Source organism: Leptonychotes weddellii, chromosome 9 (assembly GCF_054177405.1).
Source record: "Leptonychotes weddellii isolate Sample4059 chromosome 9, ASM5417740v2, whole genome shotgun sequence".
Lineage (NCBI taxonomy): Eukaryota > Metazoa > Chordata > Mammalia > Carnivora > Phocidae > Leptonychotes > Leptonychotes weddellii.
The window spans coordinates 75,571,465-75,594,812 of record NC_138377.1 but is presented as its reverse complement, the minus strand read 5'-3'; the positions used below and the strand labels follow the sequence as shown (position 1 = coordinate 75,594,812).

General features: G+C 35.6%; 1 protein-coding gene across 3 annotated transcripts in view; it reads left to right on the top strand.

Moving 5' to 3' along the window:
• Positions 1-23,348, top strand: part of UBR1 (ubiquitin protein ligase E3 component n-recognin 1) — a 135,456-nt gene that overhangs the window by 82,242 nt on the left and 29,866 nt on the right. For all 3 annotated transcript variants that reach the window (XM_081829490.1, XM_081829489.1, XM_081829491.1), the window contains 11 exons: positions 863-949; positions 1,918-2,099; positions 6,652-6,857; positions 8,303-8,396; positions 9,170-9,319; positions 12,987-13,084; positions 15,724-15,817; positions 16,846-16,994; positions 19,868-19,923; positions 20,979-21,075; positions 22,310-22,377. In XM_081829490.1, the coding sequence (XP_081685616.1) occupies positions 863-949; positions 1,918-2,099; positions 6,652-6,857; positions 8,303-8,396; positions 9,170-9,319; positions 12,987-13,084; positions 15,724-15,817; positions 16,846-16,994; positions 19,868-19,923; positions 20,979-21,075; positions 22,310-22,377 (1,281 nt within the window). The remainder of the gene's footprint in view (positions 1-862; positions 950-1,917; positions 2,100-6,651; positions 6,858-8,302; positions 8,397-9,169; positions 9,320-12,986; positions 13,085-15,723; positions 15,818-16,845; positions 16,995-19,867; positions 19,924-20,978; positions 21,076-22,309; positions 22,378-23,348) is intronic.

The window sequence follows — 23,348 nt, the reverse complement described above, 5'->3', positions numbered from 1 at the left end:
AAATAAATAAAAATAAGTTTTGTGGATGTACCATCCTATTGCTAAAACTTTGATTTTTGTTAAAAAGAATGAGACTGGTCTATATAAGCTATTGTGGAAATATCTCCATAGATAAATGTTTAAGTGAAAAAGAAAGATAGGAAACAGTGTAAATGGTAGGGTTGCTTTTGATGAGAATATATGTAAATATAGAAAAATATATATTCTGATAATTTTTTTTCTGCAAAAAAATGGTAATTGTTTTTTGTTTTGTTTTTTTAAGAGAAAGCAGGGGAGGGGCAAAGGAGAGGGAGAGAGAGAATCTTAAGCAGGCTCCACACCCATAGTGGAGCCCGAAGCAGGGCTCAGTCTCATGACCCTCACTCAGATCATGACCTGGGCCAAAGTCAAGAGTTAGATGCTTAACTGACTGAGCCACCAGGTGCCCCCTAATAATCTTTAATTTAAATTTGGGGAGAGCAACTGGCTTCAGGAAGAGAGGGTTTCACTTTCCATTTTGTATTTTTGTCTTTATATGTCTTTGTACTAAAAATGTTATTTTAAATTAAAAAAAATTTTTCCCCTGGCAAAAGTAGAGGTACTCTCATACCTGCAGATGGAATCAGCTGATTTTACTGCCTGCAACCTCCTCCTTAGCTGTATTGCTCATCAACTAGCGGAGGTGTTTGTCAGTCGGGAGTTACTTTTTATATACTTAAACTAATTATATAACTATTTACATGTGTAACTATTTGTGTGTGTGTATATATGTCAAGTTTAAGTCAAAGATATTTGGTGACATGATGACAAAATCAAATTACTAAATTTTTCTGTGTCTGGTCAGTCTAACCAAATCTTTTAACATTTCATCTGTTTCTCACAGATGTTTGACACAGTGAAGCGATTAAGAGAAAAATCTTGTTTAATTGTAGCAACTACATCAGGATCAGAATCTATTAAGAATGATGAGGTAATAACAATAATGGTGATGTTCTTCTCTGTCTTTGAACTTTACTGGTGTAAGAGAGCTGCTGCTTTTTTGTTAGAAGGAACCTGTTTGTTGTAAAGTTTGAGATGTCCATCTTCTTTTGTTCGTTGTGTTTCTATATCACAGGGATGAGTGGTATTTGACATATAGTTATCCAGTATAACATATGTATTTTATAAAAGCAGAGGAAATTGATGTACAGTGGAGCTCTGTTGGAAATACCATAGTTTATTAATTTTTGAAATATTTTAATATCTGAAATTGGGATATATCCTATAATGACTTCTTATAATTTAATCAGCAGCATTCTTTTCTTAGTGGAACATAAGATAATGCTACATCTTAGATTCAATGAAATGCGGTAATATTTAGGTTATGAATTTCTATAATGTAATGAATCAGGTTTTGATTATTCTAATCTTAAAATTATTAGAATACCATTGTGATTTTTTTTTATTGTGATTTTTAACTAACCCTCCTAAAAGAAAAACACTGGACTTAAGTTAGATATAAACAAAAAGACACCATACATCTCAGTAATATGTTTAAGTTCTCAGTCTTAGCAGTGCATCTAGTCGTAACTGTTAGATATCATCAAATTGGGTAAAATTGATTAAATGTCAGTGATTAAATGATTGACATATGATTTAAAATTTTTTTTCTTTCAACTTTATTTCTTAACCTACCTGCATTGAGTATAAAATGCAATTTATTAGATATTTAAGGTACTTGGGGCTTTTACATTGAATTATTAAAATAACCAAAAGAGCAGTTAGTTGTATGATAGGATGGAGCCTGTATGCTCATTTTGAGACATTAGATTGAGTCTAAGCTTAAGCGGTAATCAAAGTTTATCAGACTCTTACTCTAGGAAATTTTGCCTGACTGAACAGTATATGTAAATTTCAACAATGGATCTTACCTAATTTTTGTGGCTTCTTAATACCCAGATTACTCATGATAAAGAAAAAGCAGAACGGAAAAGAAAAGCTGAAGCTGCTAGACTGCACCGCCAGAAGATCATGGCTCAGATGTCTGCCTTACAGAAGAACTTTATTGAAACTCACAAACTCATGTATGACAGCACCTCGGAAATGTCTGGGAAAGAAGACTCCATTATGGAGGAAGAGAGGTAAAACCAAGCAAAACTAGAAATTAGCAACTCAGTTTTTTGGAGGGAAAATGACATATTCATTTTAAATAAAATTTTTCCAAAATATGTTTCATAGTAAGAGAAATTACATTTATTTTTAAACTATGAAAGGCACAGTGAAAGCTCTTAAGGTACTAATTGAATGTAAGTTTATGTTCATAAGCAGTTCAAGTGCACAATAGTTTGTTGAGAGGCTTTATGCATAAAAAGATACAAAATGGGAATGGCACAAATCAAAATCAACTTCTGTTATCTTGTATGTACAGGCTCTTTTATTTATTTTTTTATGTTAAAAAAATGTAAGTACTAATTGTACTTTTTGTGTTTCTTTGAACTTATTATTTTAATATTCTTTTATATTGACATAATATATTGCAGAGTGTATTACATATTGCACAGGCTTTTTTAGATGCACATTTATGTATCAGTTCAAATATTCCACATCATTTTTATGATTTCTGGTAAAAATGACTGCAGTTATTACAGATTGGAAAAAAAAATCCTTCACTTGAAAAAGGTGGTTTATATTCGTTGTTCATTTTTTCTTAAAGAGAAAGAAGGCAATGCCTATAGTTGTGGTCATGGATACCACATTAGAAAATGGGAATCGGGGTGCCTGGGTGGCTCAGTCATCTGCCTTCAGCTCAGGTCATGATCCCAGGGTCCTGGGATGGAGCCCCGCATCGGGCTCCCTGCTCAGCGGGAACCTGCTTCTCCCTCTCCCGCTCCACCTGCTTGTGTTCCCTCTCTCGCTGTGTCTCTCTCTATCAAATAAATAAATAAAATCTTTAAAAAAAAAAAGAAAATGGGAATCAGTAAATCTAGTGTTCTGGGTCCCACTGTGGTGTGCTCTTGGGGAAATCAGCTAACCTGCTGAGAGTCAAACTCTGTGGGATGTTATATAGATACAGTGAGAAAAGGAGGCAAAATAAGGGTACTTTTAAAAGCATTCCAATTAAAAATATTGCAAATACCTCCTATGCTTATTTTTAAAAACAAGCTTCCACTGCTCTTTAAACAGTGTGTGTTGTGGATAGTTTTAGGAAATTGTGCCTTTGCAATAACAATAGTAACAATATACATAATATATCTGTATTCCTGAAGTTGAATATGCTAACAAGTACCAATAAGAATAAAGACTATATATTTTAAAGATTAAAAAAAAGATATAAAGGTTAAGGTATCCTTGGCTGATGATAGTAATAAAACTAGAAATTAACACAAAACTTTAAACAACAGAAGTTCTAGCCCTCTAGATATTACATATTGGCAGCATACTCCTTAGAAAGTAATGAAAGAGATTATCATATATTTATCGAAACAACAGGATATAAGCAAATATGTGCTCAGAGTTAATTAATGGCCTTAATGTTTTTATTATTTATTTTTTATTGCCTGATTGATTGCATACATAAAATTGTGTTCTCATTGAAAACAATTCAAATAATACAGTTAGTTCCCTTTGACCATCCTCTACATTCCTTATTATTCTGCACAGATAACCATTGTTAATAAATAACTCTGTTCTCTACCTCTTTCTGTGCATTTATTAATGTGCACATAAATGAATTTTGTTTTGTGTTTTTTAATAGGTTATTTTACCATGCTTTTGTTCTGCAGATTGCTTTTTTACTCAGTGTCATAAATCTTTTCATGTCACTGCATATAGATCTATGGTATAGATTCTACATGATTCTTTATGACTACTGCATAGTAGTCCATAGTGTGTATATACAATATTTTATTTATCAGACTTGGAGCATTTAAGTTGATTTTCCCTTATTTTCCATTTTTCCCTTATTATAAACAATGTGTCAGAACATTTTTAGCTATTTGCTTTCTTGTACAATTGTATAAGTACTTCTCAAGGATGGAAATAATATGTGAAAGAGCTAAGTCATAATTATTTGAAATTTTAATAGATACTGCCACAGTGTCCTCCAGAGTAGTTTTACCAATTCCTACTCCCAACAGTGTTTGAGAGTTTCTATTTCCTTCATATTCACCAATAATTACTATTATCAGTACTTGAAAAAATTAGATATGATCAACATTATAAGCCTGTGCCAGTCAGAATTTCCCTGATTACTAGTTAGTATTAGGTTGAGCATCTTTTCATATGATTGTTCACTAGTCTGTTGTGTTTTGTCTTCTGGGAATTACCTGTTACTATCCTTTGCCCATCTCTTTTGGATACTTTGCTTTTGTTTTATTGGTCTTTAGAAGTCCTTTCAAATTATGGATACTAAACTTTGTTGCATGTTTCCCATATTTTGTCCCAATTCTTTTATTAATTATAAAGTTAAGCCATAGAGAAGTTTTCAGTGTTGATAAGGACAGATTTATCAGTCTTTTAGAGTTTTAATTTTTTGTATCTTAAGGCTTTCTCAATTCCAAAGTCACAAATATATTTTCTTATATTTTTTAAAACAAAATTTTAATTACAGTTATATTGACACATTTTCCTTTTAAAAATCAAATGTTAGACATAAAGCTAAAGTTCTGTTTGAGCACTGGCCTAAACCCAGAACCCCTTTCTGCCCTTCCTCAGTAGATATTCTGGTTATAAGTTTTATGTTAATCCTGTTAGAATGGCTATTATGCTATTACATACAAATATATGTAACTATAGAAATTATATTGTATCATTCAGTGTTTGGTTTTATTTGCATAAGTGTTATTACATGTGTGTCATTCTGCAACTTGTCATTTTCACTTGGAAATCTATGCAATATGTTCTTACATACAAAACGAGCTCAGTGTTTCTCAGTCTTGACATTTGGGCAGCAGTTCTTTTTCATGCTCCATGAATTGCAGGACAGTTAGCATCTCCAGCTCCTCATCCACTCATTCCAGTAGTGTTCCCTAGTCTTTATGATAACCAAAAAAATAAACCTTACCCCATGTCTTGCTGAACACCTCCTATGAGGTTGTACCACACTTAGCTTTTTAAACTGCACCTTTTAAAAACTGCATAATAAGGCGCCTGGGTGGCTCAGTCGTTCAGCATCTGCCTTCGGCTCAGGTCATGATCCCAGGGTCCTGGGATCGAGTCCCGCATCGGGCTCCCTGCTCGGCGGGAAGCCTGCTTCTCCCTCTCCCACTCCCCCTGCTTGTGTTCCTGCTCTCGCTGTCTCTCTCTCTGTCAAATAAATAAATAAAATCTTTAAAAAAAAAAAAAAACCTGCATAATATTCTGTATTATATAATTCCATTTCATGGATGATAAACATTTAAGTTATTTCCAGTTTGTTGAATGATCTGTGACATTTCAGGGAGCTTCTTGCATAGGGAAAGAGGCAGTACTGCAGAGTAGTTTAGAGCATGGCCGATGAAGTCAGATCACATGGGTTAAATCCTGACTCTGCTACTTCATAGTGATGAGTCATTAGGTAAGTCTCTTACTGTCTCTAGGCCTCAGTTTCTTCATCTTAACAATGGAAGGTAATATTAGGACCTACCTCATAGGATTGTTGTAAAGATTAAATGAGTTAACGTAATGTGAAGTATTTTAAACAGTGTACCTCACATTGCAATTGTGCTTTATAAATATTTGCTGTTATTATATTATTACACACATTGAGTACATACTAAGAATTGCTAAATCATTAAGATGTAAGTCTTTATTTTAATGCCTACCAAAATAGAATAGAAACTTAAATGCCTAGTAAGAGGGAATGGATAAAACTATTACCGGCACATATAGTAAGAGTACTGGGCAGGATGTGAGGGCGATCTGGCTGCGACATCTGTCACCCCATTGATCGCCAGGGTTGATTTGGCTGATCTGGCTGGCTAGGCGGGTGTCCCCTTCCTCCCTCACCGCTCCATGTGTGTCCCTCCCGAAGCTGCGCGCTCGGTCGAAGAGGACGACCTTCCCCGATAGAGGAGTACCGTTCTTCGGTCAAGGGTATACGAGTAGCTGCGCTCCCCTGCTAGAACCTCCAAACAAGCTCTCAAGAGTACTGGGCAGCCATTTAAAAATAACGTTTCTGAGGAGATTTTAATGACATGAGAAAACAACTAAGATACAAGTGAATAAAGCAGGATGCAAATCTGTATATGTAGTATGATCTTAATTATGTAAAAAGAATGTTATAAATAGAACGTGAACTGGATGGGAATATACAAATGGTTATCTCTAGGTTGTGAGTGTATAATGCTTTTTATTTTCTTCTTTATACTTATCCAGATTTTCCAAAATTTCTTAATAAGCCTCCATTACTTTTATAATCAGAAAAAAACAATAACCCAGCTTCTTGGTACAATAAATTAAGTATAATTATACAGTTTACTTTGTGATCTGCTTTTTTTGCACTTAGCAGCACACAATGTATTTTCTAATAAGCAAATTAACTGATAAGAGTCAGAAAAACCAAGGGGAAAGATTTTAAGCTAATACTGCTAAGTTATTTTTATTTTACTATTTTTGTCCTTAAAGTTCTTGCCCTACAGTTACTTAAAATCTACCAAAATATAAAGACAAGTGACCAAAACATGTGTCCTCATTTCTGGTCGTTTCTCTTGGTAGCACCCCAGCAGTCAGTGACTACTCTAGAATTGCTTTGGGTCCTAAACGGGGTCCGACTGTTACTGAAAAGGAGGTGCTGACATGCATCCTCTGCCAAGAAGAACAAGAGGTGAAAATAGAAAATAATGCCATGGTATTATCGGCCTGTGTCCAGAAATCCACCGCCTTAACCCAGAACAGGGGAAAACCTATAGAACTCTCAGGGGGTATGTATTGTTTAATAAATATCCTTTTGAGCATTTCTTTTCATACTTATGTAATTAGAAAAAATATTGAAAGAAGTTTGGGAATGAGACTGTATTTAGCTTTATTTAGTCAGGTCACATTTTATCATGTGTAAAATGGACTCTGGGTCTTTACATGCCATGTTGGCTCCTTTGTTTTATTTTTTAATTTTAATTTTTGTTACACTTGGCCACATTGCTCAGTCTGTCTCTACCTATCTCCACTTCTCTTTGCTGAACCTTTTGAAGGTAGGATGCAGGCATATGGCTTTCATCCCTAAATATTTCCATATGCATTTTCTAAAGCTAAGGATAATCTATTACATATCTATCATACCATTATAACATTTTAAAAGATGAATAATAATTCAGGAATATCACCTAATCCATATTTGGATTTTCCCAGTTGCCCTCAAAATATCTTTTTTTTTTTAGCTAGACTTTTCTTTTTTCAGGATCCAGACATGTTTCATGCATCGCTTTTATTATGTCTATTTTAGTCTAATTTAATCTAGCCTTAGTCACTTAACCTTTTTTTTTTCATGATAACTTCTTTGAACTTCTTTGAACAATGCAGACCTACTGTTTTGTACAGTATCTTACATTGCGGATTTGTCTGTTGCCTCAAGATTAGGTTCATATTAAATATTTTCTTGGCAGGAACACTAATTAGGTAATGCTTTTGGTTTTTGTTTTGTTTTTTGGGTTTTTTTTTTTACATTGCATCAGAGTTAGCTGCTTTATAACATACTCTTGGAATAATAATAATAATAATGATAAAAAAAGACTAACATTTATTGATTATGTACTGTATGCCAGGCACTGATTAAGTGCTTTTTTGTGTATTTACTCACTTAATCCTCACAACAACTCTATGAGTTCGGTACCAATATTGGCTCCATTTACAGATGAAGGAACTGAGGCACAGAGAAGTTAAATAATTTGCCCAAGGCCATGAGTTATACATAATGAAACCAGATTTTGAGCCACTTCGTCTTTGCTTTGGATTTTTCCAGTAGATTATAATGCCTTAAATATCCCTTAAAAAGTAATTGAAATTACTCTTAAAATTACAAAAGCAAATTGTGCTTCAATCATAGAAAATCACTTCAACAACTAAGACAAAGCAACTTAAACCTAATGTTCAGAATAAAAGTGCAAATCAAAAATAGAGGATGTCATTAATTCATACTAATTTTAAATCCTACCTGGAAGTCTAGCTTTTATTTTTCTCTAAAATTTTTATTTACTATTAAGAATATATTTCCTGCTATCAAGATACTATGGCAGTTTAGTTGGACATTCCTAAGAAAGCTTACGGTAGAAATTTAGACCTGATAATCTCTCTCTCTCTTTTTTTTTTTTTTCCATTTTATGACCATGGGGGAGATGAATACATACCTCCTATTTTTGTCCTCCTGTACCAGAAACCGTGGACCCCCTTTTCATGGATCCAGACTTAGCATATGGAACTTACACAGGAAGCTGTGGTCATGTAATGCATGCGGTGTGCTGGCAGAAGTAAGTTGTCCTTCTGACCTGTTCTTGAAAGAAACTAGGAATAATTGAAGTTCACTAAAGGACACAAAAAGGCATGTTTTCTCATGTCTTCTTTCCTTCCTTTTTATGTGAATAAGTGAAGCAGTTTTAATTACTAATTTTGTTTGCGTGATACTCATTATCACCTTTAGAAATGGGTGTAAAAAGTTATCAACTTTAAATTTTCACCTCCCCTTTGTATTTCCTCTCCATAAGCTAGTTAGTTGCTCTTGATCAGTATTTGTGTAAAAGAAGCTGTAATCTTTCTTCCTAAAAAGTCTCATTTCTCTGAAAACAGAATAAAAAGTACCTTTGAGATAAAATAGGACAAGAAATTCTAGTTCCACCTCTAAAAGAGAAAAATTCAGAAATATAATTCCTAGGAAATCTTTTCTATAGGGTTCACCCTTTTGACATTATTAAAATACATAATTTTCCTGTAACAGCCTTTACTATTATAGTTGACCATTGGAAACTGAGGGAAGTAGTGTCTACATTGTATTTCCATGCTTTTCAGTTAGGAGCCACATTATGATTCAGTAGAATTATTTTAAATTTGTTTCTGGCATGATATGTCCTCCATTTTGCCGCCAAAAGAATGGGTATCCTGTTTCTTCTGTAATTGTAACTTGGGTATTGGGGCATATAGATTCTAAAGATGTTTACTGAAGCAAAAATTCCAGATTTTTGTCTCTTGGATTAGAACAAAGATAAATGCATCATTCTGAATGGACACATGCCTTGGAATTTTGCAGGTATTTTGAAGCTGTACAACTGAGCTCTCAGCAGCGCATTCATGTTGACCTTTTCGATTTGGAGAGTGGAGAATATCTTTGCCCTCTTTGCAAGTCTCTGTGTAATACTGTGATCCCCATTATTCCTTTGCAATCTCAAAGGATAAACAGGTATATTTTAATTCATGTTTTGGTTAATTTTTTTAAAAGCTGTCTTTAATCCTTTCATTTGTATCTGTTTTGATTAGATTGCTAGTTTCTTTTGCTATTTAAAGTAAGTAATACTTTTTCTTTTCATAACTTGTATTCTACTTTCTAAATACGATGAAAAGCCCCAGTTTTTGGTCTCTAAAATAACTGTAATGTTCATTAACTCAAATCTGTTATGTTGTGTGTGTATCTTCTAACAGCCATGAAAGCAGTAGAACTTGGATCTCTACCTTAGCATTCACATAAGGAGAGAAGATGCAGAGAAGATTCATTTCTTTCATATAGTCCTTTGATACCATTAGAGTTACTTTTTAGAATTTGGTTTCTCTAAAAGTCTTCGTATTATTATTTTTAATTCTATTTTTTCAGAAGATCCAGTTTTCTAGTTGTAGAGATGTGGACAAAGTGTTAAAGTAAAAAAAACACTAGATTCATTGTGTATCTTTGGATAGCCTTTGAATTTTTAGACTAAGTTTTTAAACTTTTCTGTTTTGACCATTTACAAATGGAATTTAACAGCAAATTTATTCATTTGTTATGATAACTATAACACTTAATTGTATATTTCTGTGTTGTCACTGTTGTATATGATGATAACAGTATTATTGTTACTTTATTTTTTTTAAACTCAACGAATTTGTAATAATCAACCTAAGTTTTGCTAAAGAAAAAGATTTTGTTGATAAAAACACTTTTAACATGTTTCCACAACAAAAGTGCTCAAGGGTGATAGGTTTGGCAATCAGGGTCAATAAGTAGTTGTTCTGTCTCTACTATTCCATGTCATTAGAAAACCTGATTTGGAAATTGTCTTCTACTCAGCATATTGGGACATAAAATGTCATCTTTTAGGAAGAAGGTGGCATTGGAAGCATTTATCTTTTTTGAGTAGTTGATATGTTCTAGGCACTCTACCAAGCACCTGCTACATTATTTTTTTAATACTTAAATAGCCTAACAAAGGCAGGTACTGTTATTCCCATTTAAAAGATAAGGAATTGGAGACTATGAGTAGTTTTTACTTGTCCCAAGACAGACTCAAGATTTGAACCCAGACCTGACTCGAAAGCCTTACCCAACTATTACACATGAAGACAAAAAACAAATCATAATAAAATTAAGTGACTTTTCCAACTTCTTGTTAGCCTGTATAAGCCTTTTTTTTACACAGTGGTTTCCCAAGTAAGGATTATTAAACATGTAAATTATTCTCTAAAGGAATGTTCAGCACCTACTTGCCTTGATATCTTTAAGAATAGGATGCTTCAGGGGCACCTGGGTGGCTTGACTGAGCCTCTGCCTTCGGCTCAGGTCATGATCTCAAGGTTCTCCCTGCTCAGCAGGGAGTCTGCTTCTCCCTCTTCCCCTGTCTCCCCCCACTTGTGCTCTCTCGTGCTTATGGGCTCTCTCTTTCTCTCTCTCTCAAATAAATAAATAAAATCATTAAAAGTAAAAAGAAAGAACAGGACACTTCAGGGCAGTCCTTTCTGAAGTTAGACCAATCCTTACAACTGGGTCTCTTTGAACCTGTGACACCTTTAATGTGTAGTAACACCTTTGGTACTTAGGATCTGAAATACATAATTATACATAACATTTTTTTTTTTAAGATTTTTTTTTTTGACAGAGAGAGACACAGTGAGAGAGGGAACACAAGCAGGGGGAGTGGGAAAGGGAGAAGCAGACTTCCCGCAGAGCAGGGAGCCCCATGTGGGGCTCAATCCCAGGACCCTGGGATCATGACCTGAGCTGAAGGCAGACACTTAACGACTGAGCCACCCAGGTGCCCCTATACATAACATTTTTATTAGGCACTTGAACTTACCTATGTATTTGAATATATTTGCCTTTTTTGTTTTTAGAAAATCAACATGAGTATAATCTAAGATGTGAAAGTTAAGGGTGTATAAAAAATTCTTAGGACAAATTTATGTCCAGATATGTGAATTTTGGCACAGTTCATTGTATAATTTCACTTCACAAGACTGTCTTTTCAACAGTCCCTTTTAATAACATTGTTTCTAATCTTCTTGGTTGTTAATAAAAGTTTGGATCAGGTCCCTGCCCTTATGGAATTTATATTACAGAAAGGAGAGAACAACAATAAACATATGAATACAAAATGAGAAATACTATGACAAAACTAAAGCAGCAAGGTGAAGGGCTAGAAACAGACGGGGTGCATGAGACTATGGACACAGTCATCAGGGAGCTTCTCTTTGGGATAATGACATTTGAGTAGGGACCTGAATGAAGTGAAAGACAAGTAGTGCTAATTTCTGGGAGAAGAGAATTCCAAGCACAGGGAATATAAAGAGCAAATGCCCTGAAGTAGGAATATATCAGCATGTCGGAGGCACAGCAGAAAGGCAGTATGTTGGAATGGAACAAGCAAAGGACCAGATCGTAAAAGGGCTTATAAGGTTAGAAATTAGAATTTTATTTTTAGTATTAAAAACACATAGTATTTTATGTGTGATGGGAAACCATTGGAGTATTTTGAACAGAGGAGTTATATCAGATTTACATTTTAAAAGATCCTTCTGGCTGTTGTATAATGAATACATAGATAATAATGAAGCACTGTTGTGGAAACTTTGGAAGGACAGTTAATGTATTGAAATAGTTCAGGTGAGGGATAATGTAACTTGGATTAGGGTAGTAACAGTGGAGGTAGAAAGAAGTGATCAACTTGGGTTATATTTAGAAGGTAAAACCAGCAAGACTAACTGCTGGGTTCAAAGGTGGGCTGTGAGAGAATCCGAGAAATCAGTGATGACACCTAGTTTTTTATTTGAACGACTAGAATGGTGATTCCATTTATTGACATTTGTTACTTCTAGGTGTTGGGCCTATGAGTGGTATCTTATTCATTGTACTTGTAAAATTCTCCTCCCTCCTCAAACTACATTTTTTCTTTTATTTATTTATTTTATTGAAATATAGTTGATACACAATGTTACCTTAGTTTCAGGTGTACAACACAGTGATTTGACAAGTCTATATGTTATGCTGTGCTCACCACAAGTGTAGCTACCATCTCTCACCATACAACACTATCACAATACCATTGAATATAATCCCCATGACTTATTTTTTCCATAACTAAAAGCCTGTATTTCTCACTCCCCTTAACCCCTTTTGGCCCATTCCCTGCCCCTCTAGTAGCCATCAGTTTGTCTTTGTATATGGGTCTCTTTCTGCTTTGTTTGTTCATTTGTTTTGTTTCTTAGATTCCACATATAAGTGAAATCATATGGTATTTGTCTTTTCTCTGTCTGACTTACTTCACTTAGCATAATACCCTCTAAATCTGTCCATGTTGTCACAAATGGCAAGATCTCATCCTTTTTTATGGCTGAGTAATATCCTGTGGTGTATATATACCACATCTTCTTTAACCATTCATCTGTCAGTGGACACTTAGGTTTATTTCCATATTGTGGCTATTGTAAATGATGCTAAAACTACATTTTTAGACATATGTGTTACTGTGACCTAGGAAGTTAATCTGAAGGAATTTGACCTTTTTTATACAACCATTTATCCATAGAAAGACTCTACAAGTTCAGCTTTTCAGTTTGAGTTGGTGCCAATGGCTTAATAATTTTTAAATGTCATTTTTCAGTGAGAATGCAGAAGCTCTTGCTCAACTTTTGACCCTGGCGCAATGGATACAGACCGTTCTGGCCAGAATATCAGGTTATAATATGAAACATGCCAAAGGTTTGCTTAAAATTATTTTATATTTAGTTGTGTGAGATTTAAGTGTCAGAATCTTTAATTTTTTCTCTAGTACTAACTGCTCTAAAATACGGTTTGCCAATACAGATTTGTTGAATATCAGGAAGTAAAGGTTTTCAAAGGCAAGACTAAGTTTGGCTTAAATCACTTTATTTGATTAAATAATTTTTATACTGGCAAGCAATATAGACAGTGGTTAATCTAGAGTCACACTGCTTGGAGCTCACTGTCTCTGTGATCTCAGACAAGTTATTTAACCTCTCTGTGCCTCAACTGTCTTATTTGCAAGGTGGGAATAATAATAGTACCTATCTCACTGATTGAAGGATTGAGTTATCCTTTGTAAAGTGAAACAGTGCATGGTACATAGTATAGGCATTAGCCGTTACTGTTACTAATTTCATTAATATGTTGTTATTAATAACAAAAACAACATTTAAAAACTGTTACCTCATTTATATATTCCTTACAGTTGAGAGATAAGACTATCTAACAACTCTGAGAGGTAAACAACAGCAGACAGATTGAGGAGGGAAGTCAAAATTTGAAGAATGCTTGGCAATGAGTTTCCTGGGTTTTTTTCCTCCTGTATTTCCCAGCTTTGACCCCAGGGTAGCCTGAGTCACAGAGCTTTGCAATGGACATGAACAGCAAAAAAATTCAAGAGAGATCCCCTTTTTGGCCAGAGGATCAGGAAAAGAAGCCTCTCAGACCTGGAGAGTGTAAAGGGAATTCCTGTTGTGGTGTTTTCATCTTCTGACCCTCTCCTGAGGTCAGCCCCAGTCATGGAGCTACAGTGCCATGGTGGCCATATAGACACGTAAAATCCCAACAGAAAAGCAGTATCTCTGGCCGGAGGAACTGGAAAAAAAGGGACCTCTGTGTTCCAAAGAAGGCAGGGTGAATCCTCATTATTTTTTTCTGTCTTTGCCTCACAGCTCCACCCCACAGGTAACCCCAGTCGCCTGAATCTACTTAACAACAGAGGATACTAAAACTGAGGGAAACATGTCATTTTGGCCAGAGGAACTGGGGAAAAGGGCCCCTTGGAGCTAGAGAATATGGGGGAAATCCCAGAGAGGAGAGAGCCTATAGAAGGGGAATCTCCTGGTTTTGAGACCAGCACAAATCTTGGGCTTGCCTCCAAGATGCACTTGTGTAGAATAGGCCCAAAGGAACAGCAGCATGGTTGAGAATGAAGCTGCATTAAACCACTGCTTAAGTCTCAGACTGACCCGAGTAGTACATGTACAGGCAGACCCAAGCAGCATAGCAAAGGCTCTAAGACTAACACTGGAACCACCATACACAGTGAGACAAAACTTGTTGAACCTAATTGGGTGGTTTGCCTACTGAAACAAAAGGAAAGGTACATTTTCCCAGAGAATTTTAACAAGAACCAAAACCTCACAATGTAATATTCAAAATATGCAAGATAAAATCCAGAATTACTCAGCATACAAAGAACCAGAAGAATCTGACCAGCTCTTACGGAAAAAAAAATCAAATGCCAATCCTGAGATGTTTTAACATTGAACTTTTTTTGACAAAAAATTTAAAACACCTATATAATCATTAAACATAAGGTAAAGGTGAACACTTTTGAAATGATTGGAAAAATAGAGTTCTCAGCAGAAAAAAATAGAAACTATTAAAAAAAAAAGAACCAAATGGAGATAATAGAATTGAAAAAGTACTGTATGAAATAAAAATTAACTGGATGGATTCAATAGTAGAATGGAGATGGGAAGGGTAAGAGTTAGTGAACTTGAAATTAGATCAGTGGAAATTCTCCAGTCTGAGGAATAGACAGAAAAGTGATGGAGAAAAAAAAAAAAGAACATAACTTTAGAGACATGTGGACCCAATTTTTTTAAATCCAATATTTATGTCCTGCAAGTCCCCAAAAGAAAAAGGATGGTAGAGAAAAAAAATTCTTTTTGAAGAAATAATGGCTGAAAGCTTCCCAAATTCAGCGAAAAATATAAATTTACATATTTAAAAAGTTCAGTGAACCTCAAAGATAAACTGAAAGAAAACCGCACCTACATAGATCATACCCAAACTGTTAAAAATCAAAGATGAAGGGAAAAAATCTCAAAGGCAATCAGAAAAAGACAACTTGTTTCATATAGGGGAACAACAATTCTAATTTGATGAGGAAATGGAACCAAAGTAAGGTTAGTGTTCACCCAAGGTCTTAGTAATGGTGGCAGAGCTAGGATGCAAACCTAGGCACCTTGGCTCCAGATCGTCTGCTCTTATTCACTAATGTATACTGCCTTACTAATAGAATACTATGCATCCATTAAAAATGGAACTATAGAGGGGGAGTTACCAATGTGGAAAGACATTTATGATCCGTTGGTGAAAAAACAAGATACAGAACAGTACTGTGATTTTGTCTTTATAAAAAAATCTGTATGTGTAACATTCATATGGAGAACAGAAGAATATCACCCAAATGTTATTAGGGTAGAGAAATTTTAAATGATCGTTTATTACTTGTTAACATTTTCTAAGTATTCTAAAATGGTCATATATAATTTTAAAAAGCTAGGAAAGTGTGTGTCACGCTAAACCCTCATGATTTTTCTTTCTTTTTCTTTTTCATTTATAAGGAGAAAACCCAACAATTCCAGTCTTACTGGATCAAGGAATGGGCGATTCCACTTTTGAGTTCCATTCTATCCTCAGTTTTGGAATTCAGCCTTCGTAAGTATCTAAATAGTTAAAAGAAGTTTGTAAATGGCTGTGAAAATAAGAATGAAGAATAATCCTTCCTTCCATCCTCCCATCTCTCCTTCCTGCTTTATTTGTAAAATTATTTCTTTACCCCATTTTTATCTTGTTTTCTTTCTCCCTGAAGTTTTATTTGTACAATAAAATTAAGTGGTTTGAGTTATTAAAGTCCTGCCTACAATAAGAACAGCATTTAAGAGACTTTAATTAAAGTCATATCTAACCTGCCCTCTGACTTCTGAAAAGTCTCCAGTCACCCACCTCTCCAATTCATTTTTTTTGTTGGTAAAATTGAAACAGTAGCCTATTATCTTACATATAAGATTATTGGAAAAATACTTATGTGAAGACACTTTGAAAAATATAATGTATCCAAATCAGGTATTATTATTTATTAGATATTATCTGATGTACATTTTTTTAGTTGTGATCCTTGTTTATATTGCATATCTCATTGTTATTGAAAATACTTGTTAGAAAAGGAAGTTCAGGAAACCAGAAATTACCACTCCAAGTACATGACATACTCTTTTCTCTCTCTCTTTCTCTCTCTGTGTCTCTCACGCGCGCGCACACACACACACACACACACACACACAACGTGTTAACACTGAAGTCCTTCTTAGTCCCTTTTCCAGACACTAAAACTTGTCAAGTCAGATCTGTTTCCTCTGAATTTTATTCCTTCTCTGCAGTTTGTCCTTAATTTGGACCTGGATCCTTTCTGCTGTGATCATTTACTGCATCTTTTACAGGAACTAAAGTTATATGGGCCATTATCATTTTGTAAGAGATATTTTTCTGCCTCTAAGAGATGGAGTTCTGCTTTTCCCATTTTTTCCTAATGAATAAATCTTCAGAGGCTCTAATCTCTAATTTGACAAAAAGCAGTTTACTTTGTCAAAAGGAGTTAAATTGTTACTTCAATACCTAATTGGACTTCTGAGTAGGTAACCCCATTTACTAAATTATTATATAAATTTTTCTTGTTTTATTTTTAGGATAAAATATTCTAATAGCATCAAGGAAATGGTCATTCTCTTTGCTACAACAATTTATAGAATTGGACTGAAAGTACCTCCTGATGAAACGGATCCTCGAATCCCCATGATGACCTGGAGCACGTGTGCTTTCACTATCCAGGCAATTGGTAAAGCCTATGAGAGACTGCTTTAGAGGGTTCATAGAAACAGAATTAACACTGATTCACCAAATTTTTCCTCTTTTTTCCCCTCATGGCTTAAAATAGCTTGAATTTTTGAAGTATTAGTATTTCAGTGTATTAGTGTGGCCTGATGCCATTTAGTCTGAGAATTTTTGTATCAATCCCTTTTTAACTACAATATTGGCCATATGCAAAATAAGCTCAAAATATTTGAAAGGTATAGCGTGAAGCAAGCTATATTCAAAAGCTGGCAGATTTACAACACTAGAAAATCAAGAAAAAAGGCAAAGGAAGAAGAATCAAGCCAGAAATGTTCAGTAATTTTTGTTTCTTTTACACCTTGAGAGAAAAAGAATGGAAACCAAAGTCACCTAAAACATTATCAGGAAAAGGAAGGGAAGACTGAGGTAGTCAGGAGAGACAGATTAGTGGGCAGGAACTAAGAGGTCAGAAGGGAAGCCCACTGACAAAATCCCAGCCATATTGAAAGCTTCTTATAGAAAAGTGTAGCAATCAAATCAACATTTGTGTTTTTTGTTTTTTTAAGATTTTATTTATTTGAGAGAGAGCACAAGCAGGGGTAGCGGTAGAGGGAGAGGGGGAAGCAGGCTCCCCACTGAGCAAGGATCCCGACGTGGGACTCGATCCCAGGACCCTGGGATCATGACTTGACCCGAAGGCAGTTGCCTAACTGACTGAGCCACCCAGCCGCCCCTCAAATCAACATATTGTACACCTTAAATTTACACAGTGTTATGTGTTAGTTATATATCAGGAAAGCTGGGGAGGGGAGAAGAGTGTAGTTGTGAAGAATTGCTTAGATTTTAAAATTAGCATATTTGCTTATTACAGTCATGAGATACAATATTATCTGAAAAAGAATAAGAACTGTAATACTTTTATGTCCCCTTTATCCAAGACAGTTTCAATTTCCCTTTCCAGTGTAAATTTTTAGCAGTTGTTTTTAATAGAGTCTACCATTTTGTCTTTTTTTTTAAGATTTTATTTATTTATTTGTCAGAGAGAGAGAGCACAAGCAGGGGGAGCGGCAGGCAGAGGGAGAAGCAGACTCCCCGCTGAGCAGGGAGCCCAATGCGGGACTCGATCCCAGGACCCTGGGATCATGACCTGAGCTGAAGGCAGACACTTAACCAACTGAGCCACCAGGCATCCCAGTCTACCACTTTTTCTTGATTTACATATATTTTTGTAGCAAGACACTATTTTGTGATTCAAATTAAGTAGTGGGAAGCCACTTCTTTCACAAAACCTTCCTGCATACCAGCTTCAGCCTCCTAAACAGATTTTAGGAGTTACATCCAAACCTGTCAGACTTAAATCATGGATAAAAGATAATATACAGGTTTATATTTACTATGATTAAATAAAATGGGAAATAGGAAGAATGAGATTTTTTTTTTTAAGATTTTATTTATTTAAGAGAGAGAGAGCATGAGCAGGGAGGAGGAGCAGAGGGAGAGGGAGAAGCAGACTCCCCTCCAAGCAGGGAGCCCGGTTCAGGGCTTGATCCCAGGACTCTGGGATCATGACCTGAGCTGAAGGCAGACGCTTAACCAACTGAGCCACCCAGGCACCCTGGAAGAATGAGATTTAAATAGAATAGAATCTAAACAAATTGATAAGAAATATAACGTATTCTTTTAGAGTCATGATCTACTACTAAGTATCGTGAGACTTTCAACGAAGGCATTTTACACTTTACTGTCTTTGGCAAGACAAACATAAGGAATCAGAAGTTTATATTTAGAGAGTTAACATTTAAAAAGTTCCGTTTTTGGGCACCTGGGTGGGCGCCTCAGGACCCTGGGATCGAGTCCCACATCGGGCTCCCTGCTCAGCGGGAAGCCTGCTTCTCCCTCTCCCACTCTCCCTGCTTGTGTTCCCTCTCTCGCTGTCTCTCTCTCTCTGTTAAAAAATAAAATCTTTTAAAAAAAATAAAAAGTTCAGTTTTTGTCATAAAAGTGATGAGAAGTTCACTGGAGAATAGGACTAAATTTTTCTGTGTGGTTCTGTAACCTAGTAATTGGATTTTATTTGATTACTATAGTGTTACACTGTTTTCACAGTGCTTTTTCCATCCAGGGGACATAGTGCTCTACTTTATTCCTAGTGCATAAGCAGCTAACTTACCTCATTCCCTGTGGGTGTGGAGTGACATATACAGGATGTGTTGGCATGGTTAGGAACTATCGTTAAGGAATCAATATACAACATCTTTTATTAATGTCCATTCAAACTTGGAAAAAGAAAATAGGAAATAAGCCTTCCTTACTCATAGATGTATCTGCTGCCAGAAAGCAATGAAAAAACAAGTAATATAGCAATAAATACCCTAGCCAGCAAGGCAAAATGTATGTGAATCTATGGGTTTTGTTTTTTTTTTTTAATTGTTGGTTTCGGTTTTTTTCTTATAAATGTAATTCTTTTTAATAGTACCTATAAGAGCAATAGTTACTTGCATCTGCCTATGTATTTAAAAAAAAATAAGTTGTGATTATACATAAAAATCACTTGTTTAAAAATTGTTGGCATAGAAGCAATGTTAAAAGGATGAAAAATGAACCAGGATGCTTTGTTTTTCCCAAGTATTCTCTATAGATAGCTGCAGGGGCTTTATTATTTATAATAACAGTTTGTAAGTGATCTACATTTGCTTCTATAATATCTTCTCACTCAAAAATTTGGAAATTTTGGCATAGACATAAACATGAAACTTTGAGGGGGAAAAGTACAAATCATCTGGTCAAAAATAGAATCAGTTAAAGAACATCTGAAGCCAAGTATACAATTGTAGCAGTATTCAGGATTTATTATTTTTGTTTTTCTTACTCTTTGAGAAAACCTCTTGGGAGATGAAGGAAAACCTCTGTTTGGAGCACTTCAAAATAGACAGGTGTGTATATTCCAGCAGGGTATGTGTAATTCGTGGTAGGCTTTTTTTGGTATAGTCTACAGTTAATTTACCATTTTTTTAAAATCATTTTTTTAATTCACTCCTTTTTCTATAAAAATGAGCAAAATTCTTTTTTTTTTTTTTTTTTTTTAAAGCTACTTCGGTCTCACAGGAGACTGAATGGCCAACATTGTGCACTTTAGAGAGCTTACTCAATCTTGGTGGTTAAATGTAATTCATAGAGAGATTTCAGATGATACTCAGTTACTTTTTCTCCCCTACTCTGTTTATTGCCAAGTCAGAAACCTCCTGTCTCCTACATTTTCCTTCCTCACTAATTTTGCCACATCTTGTAACATTAAGTATTAGTGTTGGCTTAACTATAAATGAATCATCATAGTAAATTCAAGAATAAAACTAAGCCATGGCTCCTTGATGGGCAGATCTTGGCACTACAGGACTATACTCCTATCTCCAGGCCTAAGTCTCATATAGTAGGGGACCCTGGAAAATAGTGCTCAACAAATAGCCCCACGAAAACAGAGTGGGCAACCAAGGATTCCCTAGACCATCCCCTCCTTGCCATTTCCCTCTTATTTTCCTGACAGCTGGCACAGGGGACTTGTAGTCCACAGTGTGCTTCCCTACAGTTCCTGGCCTTCTGGTTAGGAAGCAGAAGATCTGAATTCAATGGAACGTTTGGGGTTTTTTGCCATCGTTTTAGAATTTCTGTAATATATTTTTTTTGCCCAGGCCTCAGCAGAGTAAATTAGTCCAGACATTTAAGAAATTGACTGGGGAAAATGAGTACTTAAAGGAGAATTGAAATAATTAATAGCTTTAATACCTCTTTGTCATGGGAAAATCTGTTAAAAACTTGATGAGTTCATAAAACTTTCTAAAAGTACTAAAAATATTGTAATTTATTTACAAGAATGTAAAGTATATAATAAGTCTGCATCTAATTCTTGCAGACTGGGATTGAGTTCTACAGTGAGTGACTTCAGCCTATCATCGTCCCTTATCTTTTTATGTTTCCCTCTCTTACCGTCTAGCATAATGGTCTGAAAGCATTAATGCAGTTTGCCATTGCGCAGAAGATTACCTGTCCTCAGGTCCTGATACAGAAACATCTGGTTCGTCTCCTATCAGGTAGTCTCTTCTGAATTATTATTAAATTATTACTTATATGTCTTTTCCCATTGCATTTCTGGCAATGTATTTCATTAGGAAACAACACACTGCACTAATTTTGAACACTCACTACAGCAGCTTTACAAAAGAAAAAACAAGAGACCTGGATGCCCCTATAATACCTGCAATCTTATTTTTTTAATTTATTTATTTTTATTTTTTTAAAGATTTTTATTTATTTTTTGACAGAGAGAGACAGCGAGAGAGGGAACACAAGCAGAGGGAGTGGGAGAGGGAGAAGCAGGCTTCCCTGCTGAGCAAGGAACCCGATGTGGGGCTTGATCCCAGGACCCTGGGATCATGACCTGAGCCGAAGGCAGACACTAAACGGCTGAGCCACCCAGGCGCCCCCCTGCAATCTTATTTTAAAACTCAGTTTATTTTCCAAATGTTTTTAACTTACATCTACCCACCTAGGGGCTTTATTGAACCAATGTCCACAACCGCTAACATGTTTGTATCCTAATCTGGTTAGAAAAGGGATCAATGATATGGATAGATCATTTAAAAATAGGTTTAATTTTGCTAGATCGGGGGATATTCCTCATCCTCATTTCACTTGCACTGCTTTGCAAGCTCTCTCTGCTCCCCACTCCAAATTCTTCACATACTTTATGTATCACAAGACATTTAGAGGGGCGCCTGGGTGGCTCAGTCGTTAAGCGTCTGCCTTCGGCTCAGGTCATGAGCCCAGGGTCCTGGGATCGAGCCCTGCGTTGGGCTCCCTGCTCCGTGGGAAGCCTGCTTCTCCCTCTCCCACTCTCCCTGCTTGTGTTCCCTCTCTCACTGTGTCTCTCTCTGTCAAATAAATAAAAATCTTTAAGAAAAAAAAAAGACATTTAGAAATGCATAGTTTGGAAAAAAGTATTAAGGAACATTGGATAAAAGTAATTCTTACTATTCATTGAGTATATACTTATTGAATAATCTCTGTTTCCTTTATGCTATTTACCTTTTTTCCTCCTGAATCTTATCTTTCAACTCTTAAATTATATACAAGGCTTTCTAGGAATTTTTTGTCAGTTTAACTTATTAATTATGGTTCCCATATCTTAAAGGTGTGATGTGCCAGTTTACCAGTTTCTGTATTTTATAACCCTGTTACATTTTTGTTTTAGGTGTTTTACATAATATTTAACTACATTGCTACCTTACTGAATGAATTACACTGTTTCTTTTTTTTCTTTTTCAGTTGTTCTCCCTAACCTAAAATCAGAAGATACACCTTGCCTCCTATCTATAGATCTCTTTCATGTTTTGGTAAGTGTTCAACAAAAGTTCTTAAGTCTCTCAAGTTTATGATTTCATGTATTTTCCCATTCAAATTCATGTTCTTTGTTCAAGATTATAAATTATTAGTGTTCAAACTATAAAATTTAGTCTCTTGTCCATTCTGTTTACAAATAGATACAGATTTGACTGAGACCGTCAAAATGACTTTAAAGGGTGCTTAGGTGGCTCAATCGGTTAAGCGTCTGCCGTCAGCTCAGGTCATGATCCCAGGGTCCTGGGATCTAGTCCTGCATCGGGTTCCTATTCAGCGGGAAGCCTGCTTCTCCCTCTCCCCTGCTTGTGCTCTCTCTCTGTCTCTCTCTCTCTCACAAAAATAAGTAAATAAAAAATCTTTTTAAAAAATCACTTAAAAGGGGCGCCTGGGTGGCTCAGTTGGTTAAGCGACTGCCTTCGGCTCAGGTCATGATCCTGGAGTCCCGGGATCGAGTCCCGCATTGGGCTCCCGGCTCAGCGGGGAGGACCCTCTCCCCTCTCATGCTGTTTCTCTCTCTCTCTCTCTCAAATAAATAAATAAATAAAATCTTAAAAAAAAAAAAATCACTTTAAAAATGAAAGCACATTTACTCTTTATTTTGTGACAGGTATCATCCTAGTTGATTATATTTAGTTGGTATCTGTCCAAGCAGACTTTTTCTTTTTCTTTTTTTTTTTTTAATTAACATATAATGTATTACTTGTTTCAGGGGTACAGGTCTGTGATTCATCAGTCTTACACAATTCACAGCACTGACCATTGTCCCCAGTGTCCATCACCCAGCCACCCCATCCCTCCCACCCCTACTCCACTCCAGCAACCCTCAGTTTGTTTCCTGAGATTAAGAATCTCTTATGGTTTGTCTCCCCCTCCAGTTTCGTCTTGTTTCATTTTTCCCTCCCTTTCCCTATGATCCTCTGTCTTGTTTCTCAAATTCTTCATATCAGTGAGATCATATGATAAT